At 48.1% G+C, this 16642-nt stretch overlaps 1 protein-coding gene across 1 annotated transcript in view; it reads right to left on the bottom strand.

The window, feature by feature from the left end:
- The window catches only part of LOC123764818 (probable methyltransferase-like protein 25), a 239851-nt gene that overhangs the window by 116747 nt on the left and 106462 nt on the right, over positions 1–16642 (bottom strand). Inside the window, exon 4 of the mRNA XM_069302696.1 lies at positions 14145–15137. Coding sequence (XP_069158797.1) covers positions 14145–15137 — 993 coding nt within the window. The remainder of the gene's footprint in view (positions 1–14144; positions 15138–16642) is intronic.

Below are 16642 nucleotides of genomic sequence, written 5' to 3'. Positions count from 1 at the left end.
CATCTGTTTGGTACCATTTAGGGTGATCCTCAAAGGTCGATCTTTCCCTTTTACATATCTGCCTATTCTCCTGTAGTCGCAGACATTCTCTATGGTTGTAAGACCTTCCACAAGGCCAACAATTTTATCTACTACTTTTGCTTCTTCTACAGCTCTTTCTGACCTAGATGTTATCTTCTTTTCCTTGCAGCCAAAAATGATCATGGACTTACTCCGATCAACTGTGTTTTGCACCAACTTCGGGTTAGATGCCAATTCTTTCCTCACTTTTAGCCTAATGTTTGTTTTATCTTGGTTGCTGCAGTGTTTGACTTCCTTTACTGCTTCTTCTATTTTTTCCTTCTCCTTGGCCACTTGTGCATAAGTGAGTTGCATATCTTTCTTGCACTGTTCTATTCCCTGTGTAACTTCCTCCATCTGTGCTGACAAAAGCTGTTTCTCCTGTTGAAATTCCTTACCTAACCTATTGTAGTCATTTATGTTTAAATTTACTTTAACTTCTTCCAAAGCTATTTTTAAGAGTCTATTTTCTTCTTCCATGACTTTGCAATTTGTTTCCAATTGAATCTTATCCTTGCGCAAGTCTTTCACTACACCCTCAAGACATACAACTTTGCTATTTAAATGGTCATTACTTTCTTTCAATTTACTAATTATTTCTACATGAGGTCACAATAGTATCTAATTTTACCACCTTGTTGTATAGACTGGTTATCTCAATGCTTTCTTCACTGAATCCAGCAAAATCAAGCTCTGTTTTGTATTTCCTCTTGCAGGCGGCCATCTTGAATGTTGTTCTCTGCACTGGAAACACTAGGGGTAACTTTTTCTCATCCACTATTTCACTTCCCTTGGCACATTCCTGTTATCTCACCTATTTTTCAAAAGCACTATACCTTTATGTTCTCTGGTACACCACTCACTATCATCAACCAATACTACAATACTTAGGATTACTGAAATATGCTGGAGCTCCTCTTGTCTGCCTCTTGGGAAAGAACTTGGGTTAGAACTGTGTAATTACCTAAGTAATTACCTAAGTGTAGTTACAGGACGAGAGCTACGCTCGTGGTGTCCCGTCTTCCCAGCACTCTTTGTCATATAACGCTTTGAAACTACTGACGGTCTTGGCCTCCACCACCTTCTCACTTAACTTGTTCCAACCGTCTACCACTCTGTTTGCGAAGGTGAATTTTCTTATATTTCTTCGGCATCTGTGTTTAGCTAGTTTAAATCTATGACCTCTTGTTCTTGAAGTTCCAGGTCTCAGGAAATCTTCCCTGTCGATTTTATCAATTCCTGTTGCTATTTTGTATGTAGTGATCATATCACCTCTTTTTCTTCTGTCTTCTAGTTTTGGCATGTTTAATGCTTCCAACCTCTCCTCGTAGCTCTTGCCCTTCAGTTCTGGGAGCCACTTCGTAGCATGTCTTTGCACCTTTTCCAGTTTGTTGATGTGCTTCTTAAGATATGGGCACCACACAACAGCTGCATATTCTAGCTTTAGCCTAACAAAAGTCATGAACAATTTCTTTAGTATATCGCCATCCATGTATTTAAATGCAATTCTGAAGTTAGAAAGCATCGCATAGGCTCCTTGCACAATATTCTTTATGTGGTCCTCAGGTGATAGTTTTCTATCTAGAACCACCCCTAGATCTCTTTCTTTATCAGAATTCTTTAATGATTTCTCACATAATATATAGGTTGTATGGGGTCTATGTTCTCCTATTCCACATTCCATAACATGACATTTATTAACATTAAATTCCATTTGCCAGGTGGTGCTCCATATACTTATTTTGTCCAGGTCTTCTTGAAGGGCATGACAATCATCTAAATTTCTTATCCTTCCTATTATCTTAGCATCATCAGCAAACATGTTCATATAATTCTGTATACCAACTGGTAGATCATTTATGTACACAATAAACATCACTGGTGCAAGAACTGAACCCTGTGGTACTCCATTTGTGACATTTCTCCATTCCGATACATTGCCCCTGATTACTGCCCTCATTTTTCTATCAGTCAGAAAATTTTTCATCCATGATAGAAGCTTACCTGTCACCCCTCCAATATTTTCCAGTTTCCAGAACAACCTCTTATGTGGAACTCTGTCGAAAGCCTTTTTTAGGTCCAGATAGATGCAGTCAACCCAACCATCTCTTTCCTGTTATATCTCTGTGGCTCGATCATAGAAACTGAGTAAATTCGATACACAGGATCTTCCAGATCGAAAACCATACTGTCTGTCTGATATTATATCATTTCTCTCCAGGTGTTCTACCCATTTAGTTTTGATTAGCTTTTCCAATACTTTCACTATTACACTTGTCAATGATACAGGTCTATAATTGAGGGGGTCTTCCCTGCTGCCACTTTTGTAGATTGGAACTATGTTAGCCTGTTTCCACACGTCTGCTACGATCCCTGTACACAGGGATGCCTGAAAGATCAGGTGAAGATCAGGTGTGTGTGTGTGTGTGTGTGTGTGTGTGTATATAGTGTAATAACAGCAACAGGAGTATGTTAAGTGGAGCTATATTGATGAGGGAGGTGACGTCGTAATCATAGCGTCGTCTGCTGTGCGATTTCTCATGCAGTGTATGGTGGCCACTGTACTGTTTGGAAACAATACCGGCTTACTTGCATAGTTCTGGTAAATAAAACATGTAGATAGGTATATATAACATGTGTAAATAGTGTAATAAAAACAATAACAGTATGGTGGGAGGAGCAATGTTGGCAAGTAAAATGTTGGAGTGAGGGAGGGCCTGTCTGGGTGTGGCTGTTCACACTCGCGATGTTCTGAATGTGTTGATGGTAAATGTATATAGTGTGTGACAGTGTATAGGCTGTACATATGTTGTAAATATACATATATGAACATGAAACATTGGTGTGAATAACTGTATGATGGAAGGAGCAATGTTGGCGAGTACAATGTTGGAGGAGTGAGGGAGGGCTGGCTGAGTGTGGCAGCTCACACTCGCAGTGTTCTGAATGAGTTGATGGTGAATGTATATAGTGTGTGACAGTGTATATTCTATAAATAGATTGTATATATACATAAATTAGCATGATTCATAGTAAATATGTGCAACATATGTGTACACAAGTGTCATGCACGTAACACAGTGTCCTTGGACAGTACGGATTTTTACTGCCATAATATAGTGTACGTGTTCATTATGCATAGGATTAGCACGTAAAAATAAATAAAATGTATTTGGAACTGTGCGCAAAAAATTAACAAAAATATAATAGCAGCAACTCACGCGCCCCACCCTGGGCGCCCTACTGGCCCTGGGAGCGTACGTCACAGGCGAACGGGGAATGATGACGTCATGCGCCAACTTACGGACCCCACAGCAGCCAAAGTACAATTTCGACTTTTTTTGACATACCCATACTGAGGGAAGGGTTTTTGACACTAACACTTTAGTCTGGGCATGACGCAGCATTGGGTCATCCGTTTACTGTCGGTAATCTCGGGGATGACGCAGCATTGCGTCATCCTCTAAAATAATTGCCAAAAATCAGGTTTTTATCCGATTTTGGGGGGACTATTTGGTAACTGTCAACGAGCCGAATGCAATCTGTGACTACAATACAAACATGAAAGGTGTTGATCACTTTGACCAAATAATCAAATATTATCACTTCATAAGGAAAACTCACAAATGGACAAAGAAAATGACCTTCTATTTTGTGCAAATGGCTATCTACAATGCTTATGTGATGTACAACTACTACACAAAAAATACTAAACTATAATACTACATATACTAAAATACTAAATACTAAACATTTGTAGGCAGGAATTGGGAGTGTAGCTGGAAGGCGTCTGGGCGCTCACTCGTGGTTAACGTGTGGCCCGTCTTCTACTCGTCGGCGGGTGGAGCGTGACCAGGTTTTTAAGTTTATATGCTAATGTTCCTCTAGAGAATTCTATTGCAAACCCATTGATACCAAAATGAAAGACCTAGGACGAAAATTGAGGTGACCAGAGTGAAAAGAGTGAACACATTTTATCGCTTTTGCGCGCTCCTGGGTAACTCGTTCGCACTTTCTCTGTTTGCTGCGGGTAATTAGCCGGACTTTTGGAGTTTATATGCATTCAGTGCTGTAGGGAATTCTATCGCGAACACAATGATACCAAATTTAATCTCATAGGATGAGAATTAAGGTGACAAAGTTGAAGAGAGTATACACTTTTCGGAATTTACGCGCGCTCCCGTGAAACTCTGGGACCCAAATCGCACAGTTGAGGGGTGGCGGGGGGGCACGCCAAAGTGTTAAAAAACAAAAGAATTTTTTCAAGAGAATTTATTTCCTGCGCACTGGGGGAGTGTCATATTTGGAGGCGGCGCAGTTAAAGGGTTAAGTATCTACATGTTTTGTTCACCATAACTATACAGCGAAGCTGGTATGGTGAGTTCAGACAGCAACAGAGGACGCCACACAAAGTCAGCCGACGCTGCCTCCCCCTCCCTCACTAAAATTCCTCCTTCCATCATATTATTTGTGCTATTATTACACTATATACTCATGTTATATATAAGTATCTACATTTGTGTTCACCATAGCAAACAGGTGTTCACCATAACAGATGGCCACACACAATCAGCAGATGAAGCTACCTCCCTCCCTCACTCCCTCAGCATTACTGTTCCCACCATACAATGGACAATGCTAATTATCACAATAATCTTGAAATTATCAGAATCCTGGTCATTTTTATCAGTCAGGGGTCTTCTGTAATATTATAATCGCTAAATAATACCAGTTACATATACAGTGGTACCTCGCATAACGATCGCCCCAAAAGGCTTACATTTTAGGTAATGAATGGCTCGATTGGCGACAAAGCATCCCATATGGTGAACGCTCGTTTGAGTAACGTCAACACCACATGGTGGGGTCGCGCTGCTTCTTGCACATTCTCAGACGCCTCCGACGATGCACATAAATTATGTTGTTCTTGTTTAAAGATGCTAATGATGCTGGGATATAAAGGGGTGACTGCTGAGATGTTGCAAAGCATTGACGTTTTTGGAGGAAAAAACCAGCGTTGAATGTAATGAAACGCCATTTTCTGGGTGAGTCCCGGAGGCTCCCCGGAGCTATCCCAGGCTGATATGCTAATGTCAGACTTTGGCATCAGTCATGTGTATGGAGTTCTTAGGCCTACCGGGGACCACGGCCAGAACCGGGCCCCCTCAGAGAGGCAAGGGGAGCAATGGCCTATAGAAGCCCCCGTGTAGTTGGAAGCATTCTATGTCTGCCATCGACCGGAACAGGCACCCAGAAAGGTAAGCGCCCCAAAACAAACCCCTATTCTGGTTAAAATTGCTACCTAAAACCGAACTAGTGGATAGAACTCCCCAACCGAAAACAAGCAAACTAGTGTGACGTCACACACTGCCGCGCCGCTGTCTGCGCAGCTCCCCCCTCCCCGGGAGGGGGAAGGGGGAGCCCCAGACCCCCCGCGCCGGCTACCCACACCTCAGTTCTTGAGGCTGGATGTCAAAAACGCGAAAAACCGCCGACCGGAGGGAGGGAGGGATGCCGGGGAGCCTCCGGGACTCACCCAGAAAATGGCGTTTCATTACATTCAACGCTGGTTTTCTGGGGGGAGCCCCGTCGGCTCCCCGGAGCTAACTACCCACAGACAGAAAAAGAGGGACTTACCCGGGAGGCGGTCGTCGCTCACCCCTCAACTCGAAGCCGAGACAACTGGCTGCAACCGCCGACCCAAAGCAACACAGGCCCAACGAGGCCCAGGGACATTCTCAAGGTAACGAGCAGCCAGGACCCTGTTCGACCGCCAAAATCCCCGCGCCCGAATATCAGACCAAGACATATTCCCAAAGACGGCAGCAAGAGCAGCGAACTTACGAACGCCATGGGCACGGGGATAGACCGCAGGCTGGCTGGACCTAATAACCCTGCGGACGACCTGAGAGACCCGAACCCGCGAACAGGGAAGAAGGGAAACCGGATCAACCCACAGCGCGTCCCCGGACACAGAAGCTGTGGTGCGCAAATAACGGCGAAGCGCCGCAACCGGACACAAAACATGATGCACCCCCGGCCTGACCAACCAAGCATCAACCACCCATGGACCCCTCCGGAACGCAGCAGTCTCATTCTTCGCCAGAAGAGAAGGAGACGGCTGCAAACGAACAAAACTATCACCACGACCAAAAGAGCAGAAACCCCTGCGCCGGAGGAGAGCATGAAGCTCCCCTACCCGACCCCCAGAGGCCAAAGCCAACAAGAAAAGTGCCTTGGAAAAACAATCCTGGACCGAAGGGGCCACAACGAAACGAGGAGATGAAAGGAAAGCGAGCACTCTGTCCAAAGACCAGGACGGCTCAGGCGACGCATGAGCAGGCCGGAGGTGAAACAATGCACGAGACAGCTTGCGAAACGGCGCAGACGTAACATCGATACCGAAAGCAAGCTGAAGCGGCTCCGCCAGCGCCGCACGATACGAAGCGACAGTGTTTGGCATAAGATGACGGTCCTGAAACAACCACGAGAGGAAGGATAAGACCACCCGAACAGACAAGGAGCTAACACGACGAAGACGCAAAAAGAAACGGAAGGACCGCCAGGAAACTTCATACTGCCGCCGAGAAGCCCTCAGGTGGGACACCAACAAGGAGGCCACCTGATCACCATAGAGATGATGATAGACTCGAGTCAAAAAAACCATACGCGAAGACTCGAGGAGAAGATCGAACCAGCTACGTGACGTACCGGCCCGATCTGCTGAAAGAGGCGGAGCCGTGGGAAAACCCTCGGGTTCGGACACCGAGCAACCAGCACCTGAAACCAAGGCTGGGCCGGCCACCAAGGGGCCAGAAGGACAACTCTCCCCCGGTAAGTCTCTAAGCGAGTCAGGACCTGGAGCAACAGCCGAACCGGGGGAAAGAGGTACAGGAACCCCCACCTCGACCAGTCGAGCCGAAAGGCATCGACCCCGACGGCCTCGCAATCGGGGAAGGGCGCCGCATAAACGGGAAGACGCCGCGACCACGCCGACGCGAAGAGGTCCACCTCGGGGCGCCCGAACGTCTGGCAAAGCCAACGGAAGGACTCGTCGTCGACCGTCCACTCCGTGGAGAGGGGAACGAAGCGAGACAGGGCGTCGGCCAAGACGTTGGACACGCCCCGTACGTGAACCGTCAGGAGAGCCAAACCCCGAGAACTCAGCAGACGAGTCACCCGAAGCGACCAACCCCAAAGAGACAAAGACCGCATCGAACCCCCGCGGTTCAGGCAATAAACCACCGGAGAGCAGTCCGAATGGAGCCGAATCGTCGATCCGCGGGCCACCCGAATCCTCCCCAGAGCAAACCACACTGCCGCGAACTCCCGCACCGTACTGTGAGCTCGACGGAAGGACGGATCCCAACGCCCCTGGCCGGCCTGGTGAGCACTGGTCACAAAACCCCAGCCGAGAGACGACGCATCCGTGTACACATCGAGCGAGGGCTCGGGTAGGCGCCAAGGCACTGAACCCCGAAAAACCCGAAGAGGAAGCCGGTGACGCAGCAACCGACGCAAGTCCCCCGGGGGTCGAACTCTGCGATCGCGAGAGAGGCGGAAGGGGGAACCCCGAAGGAACCAGAACAGCCGTCGAAGCCAAACACGACCCGGCGGGTAGACCACCATCGCGAAGTTCAGGCTCCCGCACAGCCCCTCGAGCAACCGCCGGGTGACCCGAGGGCCCTCCAGAAACAGACGAAGGCGGGACCACAGCCGCAGGAGAGACTCCGGAGGGAGAGACAAGGAGGCGGTTCGAGAGTCCCACACGAGACCCAGCCAAGTCCGAACCTGAGAGGGAACCAGATGGGACTTCCTCCAGTTCACCAAGAACCCGAACCCGGCGAGCTGGGAAAGAACCAAATCCCTGGCTAGCAAGCAAGCTGACTGGCTGGGAGCCCAAACCAGCCAGTCGTCGAGGTAGGCCAACACCCGAACACCTAGGAGACGCAAACGAGCCACCACAACCCGTGTAAGGCGTGTGAACACGCGAGGTGCCAGGTTCAACCCGAACGGGAGACAATGAAAGCGGTAACTCAGACGCCCCACTACAAAACCGAGCCAGTCCCTGAACCGCGGATGAATCGGGACATGCCAATAAGCGTCCCGGAGGTCCAGGGACACCATCCAAGCTCCCGGCTCCAAGAGGAGCCGAACCTGAGACAGCGTAGTCATCCGAAAGGAGGGGCAATGAACCCAGGGGTTCAGACGGGACAAGTCCAGAATGAACTGCAGGTCCGCGCAGTCCCGTTTCGGAACCGGAAACAGACGGGAAACCCATCTGAGGGACGACGTCGTTTCGACGACGCCCAAGCGTACCCACTCCAAGACGACTCGACAGAGCGCAGGGGAAGAAGCCTGCCCTGCCAGCCCCGAACCCCCCAAAGGGGGGAGGGGCCACCCAACGCCACCGCAGGCCGCGAGACACGACCCGAAAGGCCCACGAATCGCGGGACCAGGCGCGGGCGAAGAGCGCAAGCCGCCCCCCCATCGCCCCATCAAAGGGGCAAACCGCGAAAGGGCCGGCGACCCTTACGAGACCCAGAACCCCGCACAGCGCGAACACCGCGCCGACCAGACGAGGGAGGGTCCGCAGGAGGAGCCAACCCCAAACCTGACACCAGAGGCCTACCACGACGAGAGGAACCCCGAGCCCTGGCACGACCTTTCCGGGAAGACCCACCCCGGGACCCCCGGGACCCCCGGAAAACCAACAAGTCCGACATCGGACGACAAGCCGCCGACGCAGCCTGAATAAACTGCGCCACGGCCGACTCCCCAAACAGGAGAGGACAAAAAGGTGAAGAACGCCTAAGAGCCAGAGCCCAAGCAGATTCCACGGAGGAACCCAGCACCGCCTGCCGACACGCGAGACGGGAAGCATAGAACAGGGAAACCGCATCCCGCAAAATCGGCGTGAACAGCTTCAACAAGGCAGCCGACGAAGGCACAGCCGAGGACAAGGTGCCGGACCCCGGGACGGACCCAAGCATCCCCACATCCTCCACGAGCCAATCCGAAGACAGCTCCAGGAGGGAAAAGAACCGCAAGGCCGAACACAAAAGGCCCCGAGCGCGCAAGTCCTCCGCCACGAGTGCCGCCGAAAGGGAGGGAACCTGCACATGGAGCTGAATAACGCCCACATCGCGGGGAAGGGCAGGGGCAAACATGCACTCATTCAGGTACTCAAGTTCACCACCCAGGAAAACCTGAAGCACCGTGGAAGCTTCCCGCCACTCCAGCGTGCGGGAACGACAGAAAGAATGCCAGAAATCCAGACCAAACAAGGGGCAGTCTGCTAGCCAGGACGACTCCGGAACCTCGTAACGGAGCCAGAAAGGGAACGAAGTCCCAAACCTGAACGTGGACGGATCCATATCCGAGGCATAATCCAGGTCACGCAGGAGGTAAGCTGCAAAGGCCGCTCGCACCACACCAGGTTGGATGCGATAAGCCGAAAACCTCCGGAAGGACGGAACCGACGTACCCGGGGGAACACGGAACCGTACCCGGGGAGGGGCCGACACCAAATCCAACTCGTACGCAGAGGGGGGGAAAGAAAACCCCACTCCTTGTAACAATAAGCCCCGCTCAGTGGGAAGAAAAACCCAGGCAGGGTCCAGCGGGGCCCAAGGCCCCCAAGTCAGCCCCTCCCCAGCCTCGAGGACCGTCACCACAGGACCCGAGGCCGAGTCCTCTCCCCAAGCCCCGACCCCACAAGACAAGGACGGAGCAGCCGGAAAAGCTGGAGGAAGGGGGGCCCACTGGTCAGACCCTGAAGCTTCGGCCGGGAGACAAGACTCGAATGCCTCTGCCGCCCCCCCGGAAGGGGCAACCCCGAAGCTGCCCGAGTCTCGAGATCAAGTAACCCCTGCTCCGACCCCGAAACCCTCAGACGCTTCGGGGCCGGAAGCAGGGGCGGGGGACCAGAACGAACAGAAGGGGAAGGACGAGGAGGTGCGGACTGAACCAGGATCGAAGCGACTCCCACCCCCAAGTCCGGGTCTCGAAAAGCAAAGCGGGGCAGCCCCGGGGCATCCGGGGAAGCAACCAACCGAGCGCGTTGCAACAGACGAAACCTAGACTGCAACGCACGTGCCGCCTGTACCCGAATAGAATCATCAGAGGATTGGGTAAATTGAGTCACAAGCAAGCAGCAACACTCACAGGACTCAGGGTCGAAAGTATCACCGACCCAACAGGCAGCGTGGCAGAGGCAAAAACAATGAGGGTCACCCTGAGACAAGGGGACCGAGCAACCCTCAAACTAGCACACAGCGAGTGGGGACTCCGGGGTCACATCCAGTGGACCCACGCGCCCCCTAGGGGATTCCCAGGGTCCTGAGCGTTTACTTTAAGAGGACTCGCGCTCAGGTAGTCCCAGGCAGGGTGCTGCAAACCGGCGCCCCAAAACTACCAAGCAAACTTCTAAAGCTGAACCCCAGGGACGTGTACACTCACGGGGACCTAGCAGGGGGCGCCACCGAGGATAACAGTGGAAGGGTAAAACAAACTGAATAAAATGACAGAACCCCCCACCAGGCAAAAACAAAAAGAAAAACAAAACCCCGAAAGAGGACAGCGAACCCCAAGGAACAGAGCCGGCCGCAATGTCGGGAAATACAAGCTGAGCAGCACCCTGCGCCCCTACCAGTGCAAACTGCCTCTTACCTGCCGGTAACAAGGGAGAACAGAACACCCAAGAGCCCAACAGGCGGCCGAAAAACCGAAAGGTAAAACGGACCAGCAGAGGCAGACCCCGAGGAGCCTGTGGAAGGTGGCCCCAAGCCCCAAGGGCAGTACTTACAGGGCACCTAGGGAAGGCAACCCTAGGCGCATGCAGCCCGAGTACTGAAGATAACTCCTGGCTCTCGCACCCACAAAACTAACACCACACGCAAAGCACAGTGCAGTAGCGACACCGGAGCCAGAGCACACGACCATCGCCTATAGCATCAGCCTCAAGAACTGAGGTGTGGGTAGCCGGCGCGGGGGATCTGGGGCTCCCCCTTCCCCCTCCCGGGGAGGGGGGAGCTGCGCAGACAGCGGCGCGGCAGTGTGTGACGTCACACTAGTTTGCTTGTTTTCGGTTGGGGAGTTCTATCCACTAGTTCGGTTTTAGGTAGCAATTTTAACCAGAATAGGGGTTTGTTTTGGGGCGCTTACCTTTCTGGGTGCCTGTTCCGGTTGATGGCAGACATAGAATGCTTCCAACTACACGGGGGCTTCTATAGGCCATTGCTCCCCTTGCCTCTCTGAGGGGGCCCGGTTCTGGCCGTGGTCCCCGGTAGGCCTAAGAACTCCATACACATGACTGATGCCAAAGTTTGACATTAGCATATCAGCCTGGGATAGCTCCGGGGAGCCAACGGGGCTCCCCCCAGAAAAGAAATGAAATTTCTGAAATACAACAAATGTCAAAAAGGTTCGTTCGGTGTTTGGCAAGTAGGCTGCTCCATTATAACAATCTTTCTTTGTTTCAAATGTGTTCCATTTGTTTTGTATTTGTCATTTATGTCTCAATAATGGAGCAGCCTACCTTACATACACTGAACAAACCTTTATGACATTTTCCTTTCTTCAAATGTGTTCAATACTTATTTTTCATTTGTCTAATAGCAAAAGGTTCGTTCGGTGGTCGGCAGGTAGGGTTATCCATGTTTCTTACATAAAAAAACGTAAATAATAAAAAAAATGAATCATTTTGAAAACCAGAACAAATGTCAAAAAGGTTCGTTCGGTGGTCTACAGGTAGGCTGCTCCACGTTTCTTAAATAAAAAAAAAATAAAAATAAAAAAACAGTTGAAACAATTTAAAAAACGGACAAATGCCATAAAGGTTCGTTCAGTGTTTGTCGGGTAGGCTGCTTCATTATCGAGACGTAAATGACAAATACAAAACAAATGGAACACATATGAAACAAAGAAAGATTGTCATAATGGAGCAGCCTACCCGACAAACACTGAACAAACCTTTTGCTATAACAAATATTAAAGACTAGGGCTTGTCCTAGTCCTAGGACTAGGTCTAGGGCTGGGTTAATACTGTGTGAGAAACCATTTGTGGCACACATGCCTCTGGCTCCCAAACACCAGTCCGATGCGGTGTTGAAAGATTGCGCTCAGTTGGTGAAATTCAGACCTTATTGTTTAAGAAAATAAGGGTCATAATATTGGTGAAGCTAAGCTCAATAAGGACTTAACACACCGGTTGGATGCAAGTGATACAGCACCTATGAGGATGATACAGCGAGCATATCCAGTTGTAGCTCCCTTGCCATCTCCAATTTACATAGATGATACATATGTGAATTGTTTTCTGCATTCAGTGATGATGCATCTCATACAAGTAGCATGGATGAACAGTGTTAGTGGCTTCCATGGTGGTGTTTGCCATAGATATTTTCAAGAATACCCGAGTTTCTTCCTGACTGATGGACACTCTTTGAGGCTAGCTGAATCTCTTCCTGTGTGGGACCTTACCAAGTGATCTTTTCAAGACTACCTTACAATTTGAGCTTTTCCTATAATCGTTTCAATACTACCTTATGCTTTACAAGCTTGGCTACATACCACCTACAAGTACTAAAGCCAAGGGTGCACACGAGTGCGTTATTTGCAAGCACACAGAACGATAAAACAGGAAGCGAAAATCTATCTGTAGCTGGTGCAACAAGAGCAAAGTCGCGCTGTGTGCCATGGACTACTTTATTGATTATTACGCACCTCCAAACTACCGTGTGTGTAATACAGTGTGTTACTGTGTAAATAGTATATGAAACTGTACATATTGAAATTTTAGTGAATTTTTACCACGTAATATTGTGCCAATAAACATTTACTGTGGACACATTACTGACACATGTATCACAGTTCCATAGAACATTATGAACATTCTAGTGTATACATATTGTAAAGGTCACAAATATGCATCATATACGATAAAAGAAACAAAAAACTGCACTGGAAATACATAGAACAAATATTTGAAAATATACTTGTGGCAACACGCAGTGCTTGAATGGCCTGCACGACCGTGTCTGGGAGCTTCACACATGGGCGACCAGCCCCTGATGACGTCACAGTGCACCTTGTCCACGTCCCCACAGCCAAAGTAAGTGGAATTTAGTAATTATTTTTACATAGACATGTTCAGGGAAGGGAATTTATCATTTTACAAAGAAAAATGTTTTTTTTGGGAACACTTGATGTCATGCACACTGGGGGAATTTCACAATAAACACAGCGCATCACAGTGGTTAAATGGGGACATTCGTTTTGTATGACATTCATTTCACATGACGAACACAGCGCCGGAACGGATTAAATTCGTTATTCGAGGTACCACTGTATATTTTTTAAATTTTTAGGAGATGCTGTGGTCACAAGCTGAACAGCAATGCTGATAGCTCATGCTGCATGTGCCTTGGTGGCTCACTCAGTACTGAGGCTCTCACACCCGGGAATGTTGCCCACGATTTTCTTTTTTAAATGGCGTCTGTTTACAATAGTCTTGAGGAAGATGATGTGAACCCCATGTAGCTACTTGACTTTTAAATCTTGTGCTGTACTCCAACACATCAATAGCTGTGGTGCACAATTCCATGACAGTTATTCACCACAGCTATTGATGTGTTGTGCAGTTCAAGGGTTAAACAAATAACCCATCACCAAATACACTGGCCACAACCAGATGGCAGCACCAACGAACACCAAGGCTGGGGAAGATAGGATAGGCCAAGGGAGATGCATGCCAGCTACCAGGAAAGATAACTCTAAGCACACAATCGGAGGGAAACGTAATACAAGGCACATGCAGGACAGGTGACACAAAACATGGGTGGGTCTCAGAAGCCCAGTGTGATTCCATAAGGCTTGGCAGTTCCAGTGGTATCGCTTGAGAAGCCACGGAATGGCTCTCAATTACACTCAACTATTGATTATTATGGTACGAGTTTGATATTACATGATAAAATCACTATTCTCACAATTGTACAGACAATATATGCAAAAATGATAAAGCAGGTAAAACACAAATATATTATTTGGCATAAAATAATGTACTTAATCACTTGATAACTTACAAAGTTTCCTTGAGTCAAGCGGTCTGCTGGCTGGCAGGACAACATTCTGCTGTTTCTTCCAATAGCAAATCTAACATTTTTGAGAGTGGAACTAAGTGGGAATCCATTGCTCAAGTTTGGAATCTCTGAAGGATGAAGTGGATCACAAGAAACAGTTTCTTCATTTAGACTTGTAGATCCAAAAGTGTTATCTTGGATGTGGTTCAGAGGTTTGAAGACCTTAAAATATGGCTCTCTTAATAATTTGCAATCATATTCACACTGTCCATTTAACAAACTAGATTCTATATCATTAGGAAGATCTTCAGAATCTTTTTCAATTAATGTTTTGAAAGTCGAGTCCACACACTCTATTTTTTTGTGGTTAAAAACATTTTTAGAAAATTCTTCTTCAATTAGATGGTAACAGCAACCAACATTACAGAGAAAATGAACCTCAGAATTTGACACAAATAATCGTAGGCTGCTTGACGCCAAGTTGCCACAAGTGTGTAGCCCAACAAGCCCTAGATGAGGCACTTTTACATCAGGAATAAAAGTATTACCACATGCAGAGTCATCTTGATTTGGAGAATTTGTAAAGAGGTTCATCTTTTCTAAGTTTTCACCCAGTTCAAGATCAGTTTGTATATGCTCTTGAACAGTTGAATCTTGAATTATTTGCATAAATTGACCATCACCATCCTTATTAACATCTAACATGGCACTCTGTGTTGACACTTTTTCTGCATGAACTTCATCATCAACAGCTTGGACAATCTGTACTAGATTAGCATCATCAGTTATGAATCTTGTGATGGCAATGTATTTCCCACAAGATCCAGAGTCTGAATATGGGCATTTTGCTGAAGTTTCTGCAGACTTGAGTGTTACAAGATCACTACTACTACTACTGTGCACTGAATTACCACTCTTCCTTCGCATCTTTCCTTTCTTTGTAGCTTTTCCCTCCATTTTGTTCCATTCTGACTGTTTTAGTTTTTCCCAGTGCCTCTGTAAAATACAATTGTAAAGTGATAAGATAAAATGGAAATCAAAATTAAATGTAGGCTGAAAGCACGTTACTAAAGAATAAAATTATTATACACTAATCTTATAAAGAGTAAGTGCTAGCAATCTTCCATTTTAGAATACAGCAATTAGACTGAGATACAAATAAAGTGCTCTCTTGATTCGGTGAACTATTTGGGACCAACACTGATTCATTGGAGTGAGGGATTCATTGCAACCGGTGATGCCTATGGGAGTCATTTATGTAATGCATTTTGTTAATAATATATAACAAGAATAATTCATTGTTATTCTATTCATCTGTACAGCAATGAATCTTTATAAACTTCAGAAAAGGCATACTGTATACAGTATTTTCATTGAATCCTCTTTTGTTGCCATTTGAAACTTTAAACACCTCGTGTGTGGCTTGGTCACGAAGGGGATCACCAACTGTAAACAAACATTGCCATCCCCACCACTCTCGATAACCACCTGGGTGAGGGATGGGTAGCAGGAGTGAGGTAGAGGTCGAGTTAGTGAGGTGAAGATAGAAGCAGGGAGGTAGTGAGGGTGAGATTGGAGCAGTGAGGGGAAAATATGATGTGAGGGAGAGATAAAGGCAGTGAGGGAGGGACAGTTGTATGACATGGGTGTCAGGAGAGGGTGTGGGTGTCAGCAGTGGGTGTGGATGTCAGTAGTGGTTTGTGGGGGGGGTGTCAGTAGGGGGGGGGGGTGTCAGTAAGGGGTGTGGATGTCAGTATGGGGTGTGGATATCAGTAGGGGGTGTGAGTGTTTTGGGTGTGGATGTTAGCAGGGGAAGGTGGATGGATGTCAGTAGTGGATGTGGATGTCTGGAGTGGGTTGGGATGTCTGTGGAGTCTGGCAACTGAATTTAATAGCTTCTTTTCAACAGATGGTGCTAACCTTGCCAGAAAAATCCCACAGACCCAGACACATGTCACTACATATCTTGCCGGCAACTATCCTAACTCTTGAACAAATCCACAAGGGCCGTGACGAGGATTCGAACCTGCGTCCGAGAGCATCCCAGACGCTGCATTAATCGACTGAGCTATGACATGGTCAAAAAGAGTTGAAACCGAAGTTCTACTGAACTTAATGGATCCTGCAGCCTCTCCGAGGCACACACCAGGGTTTTACACAACTCTCCCATGCACTCGAGCTATGTCAATAGGCCGTTTTCCCTCTTCGCCCTTACTTCATAGCTCGAGTGCATGGGGGAGTTGTGTAAAACCCTGGTTTGTGCCTCGGAGAGGCTGCAGGATCCATTAAGTTCAGTAGAACTTCGGTTTCAACTCTTTTGACCAGGGAGCCGGTCGGCCGAGCGGACAGCACACTGGGCTTGTGATCCTGTGGTCCTGGGTTCGATCCCAGGCGCCGGCAAGAAACAATGGGCAAAGTTTCTTTCACCCTATGCCCCTGTTACCTAGCAGTAAAATAGGTACCTGGGTGTTAGTCAGCTGTCACGGGCTGCTTCCTGGGGG

The sequence above is a fragment of the Procambarus clarkii genome, chromosome 48, assembly GCF_040958095.1.
Source record: "Procambarus clarkii isolate CNS0578487 chromosome 48, FALCON_Pclarkii_2.0, whole genome shotgun sequence".
Lineage (NCBI taxonomy): Eukaryota > Metazoa > Arthropoda > Malacostraca > Decapoda > Cambaridae > Procambarus > Procambarus clarkii.
Note: the sequence above shows the minus strand (reverse complement) of the source record. Positions and strands in the feature narration are given on the sequence as shown.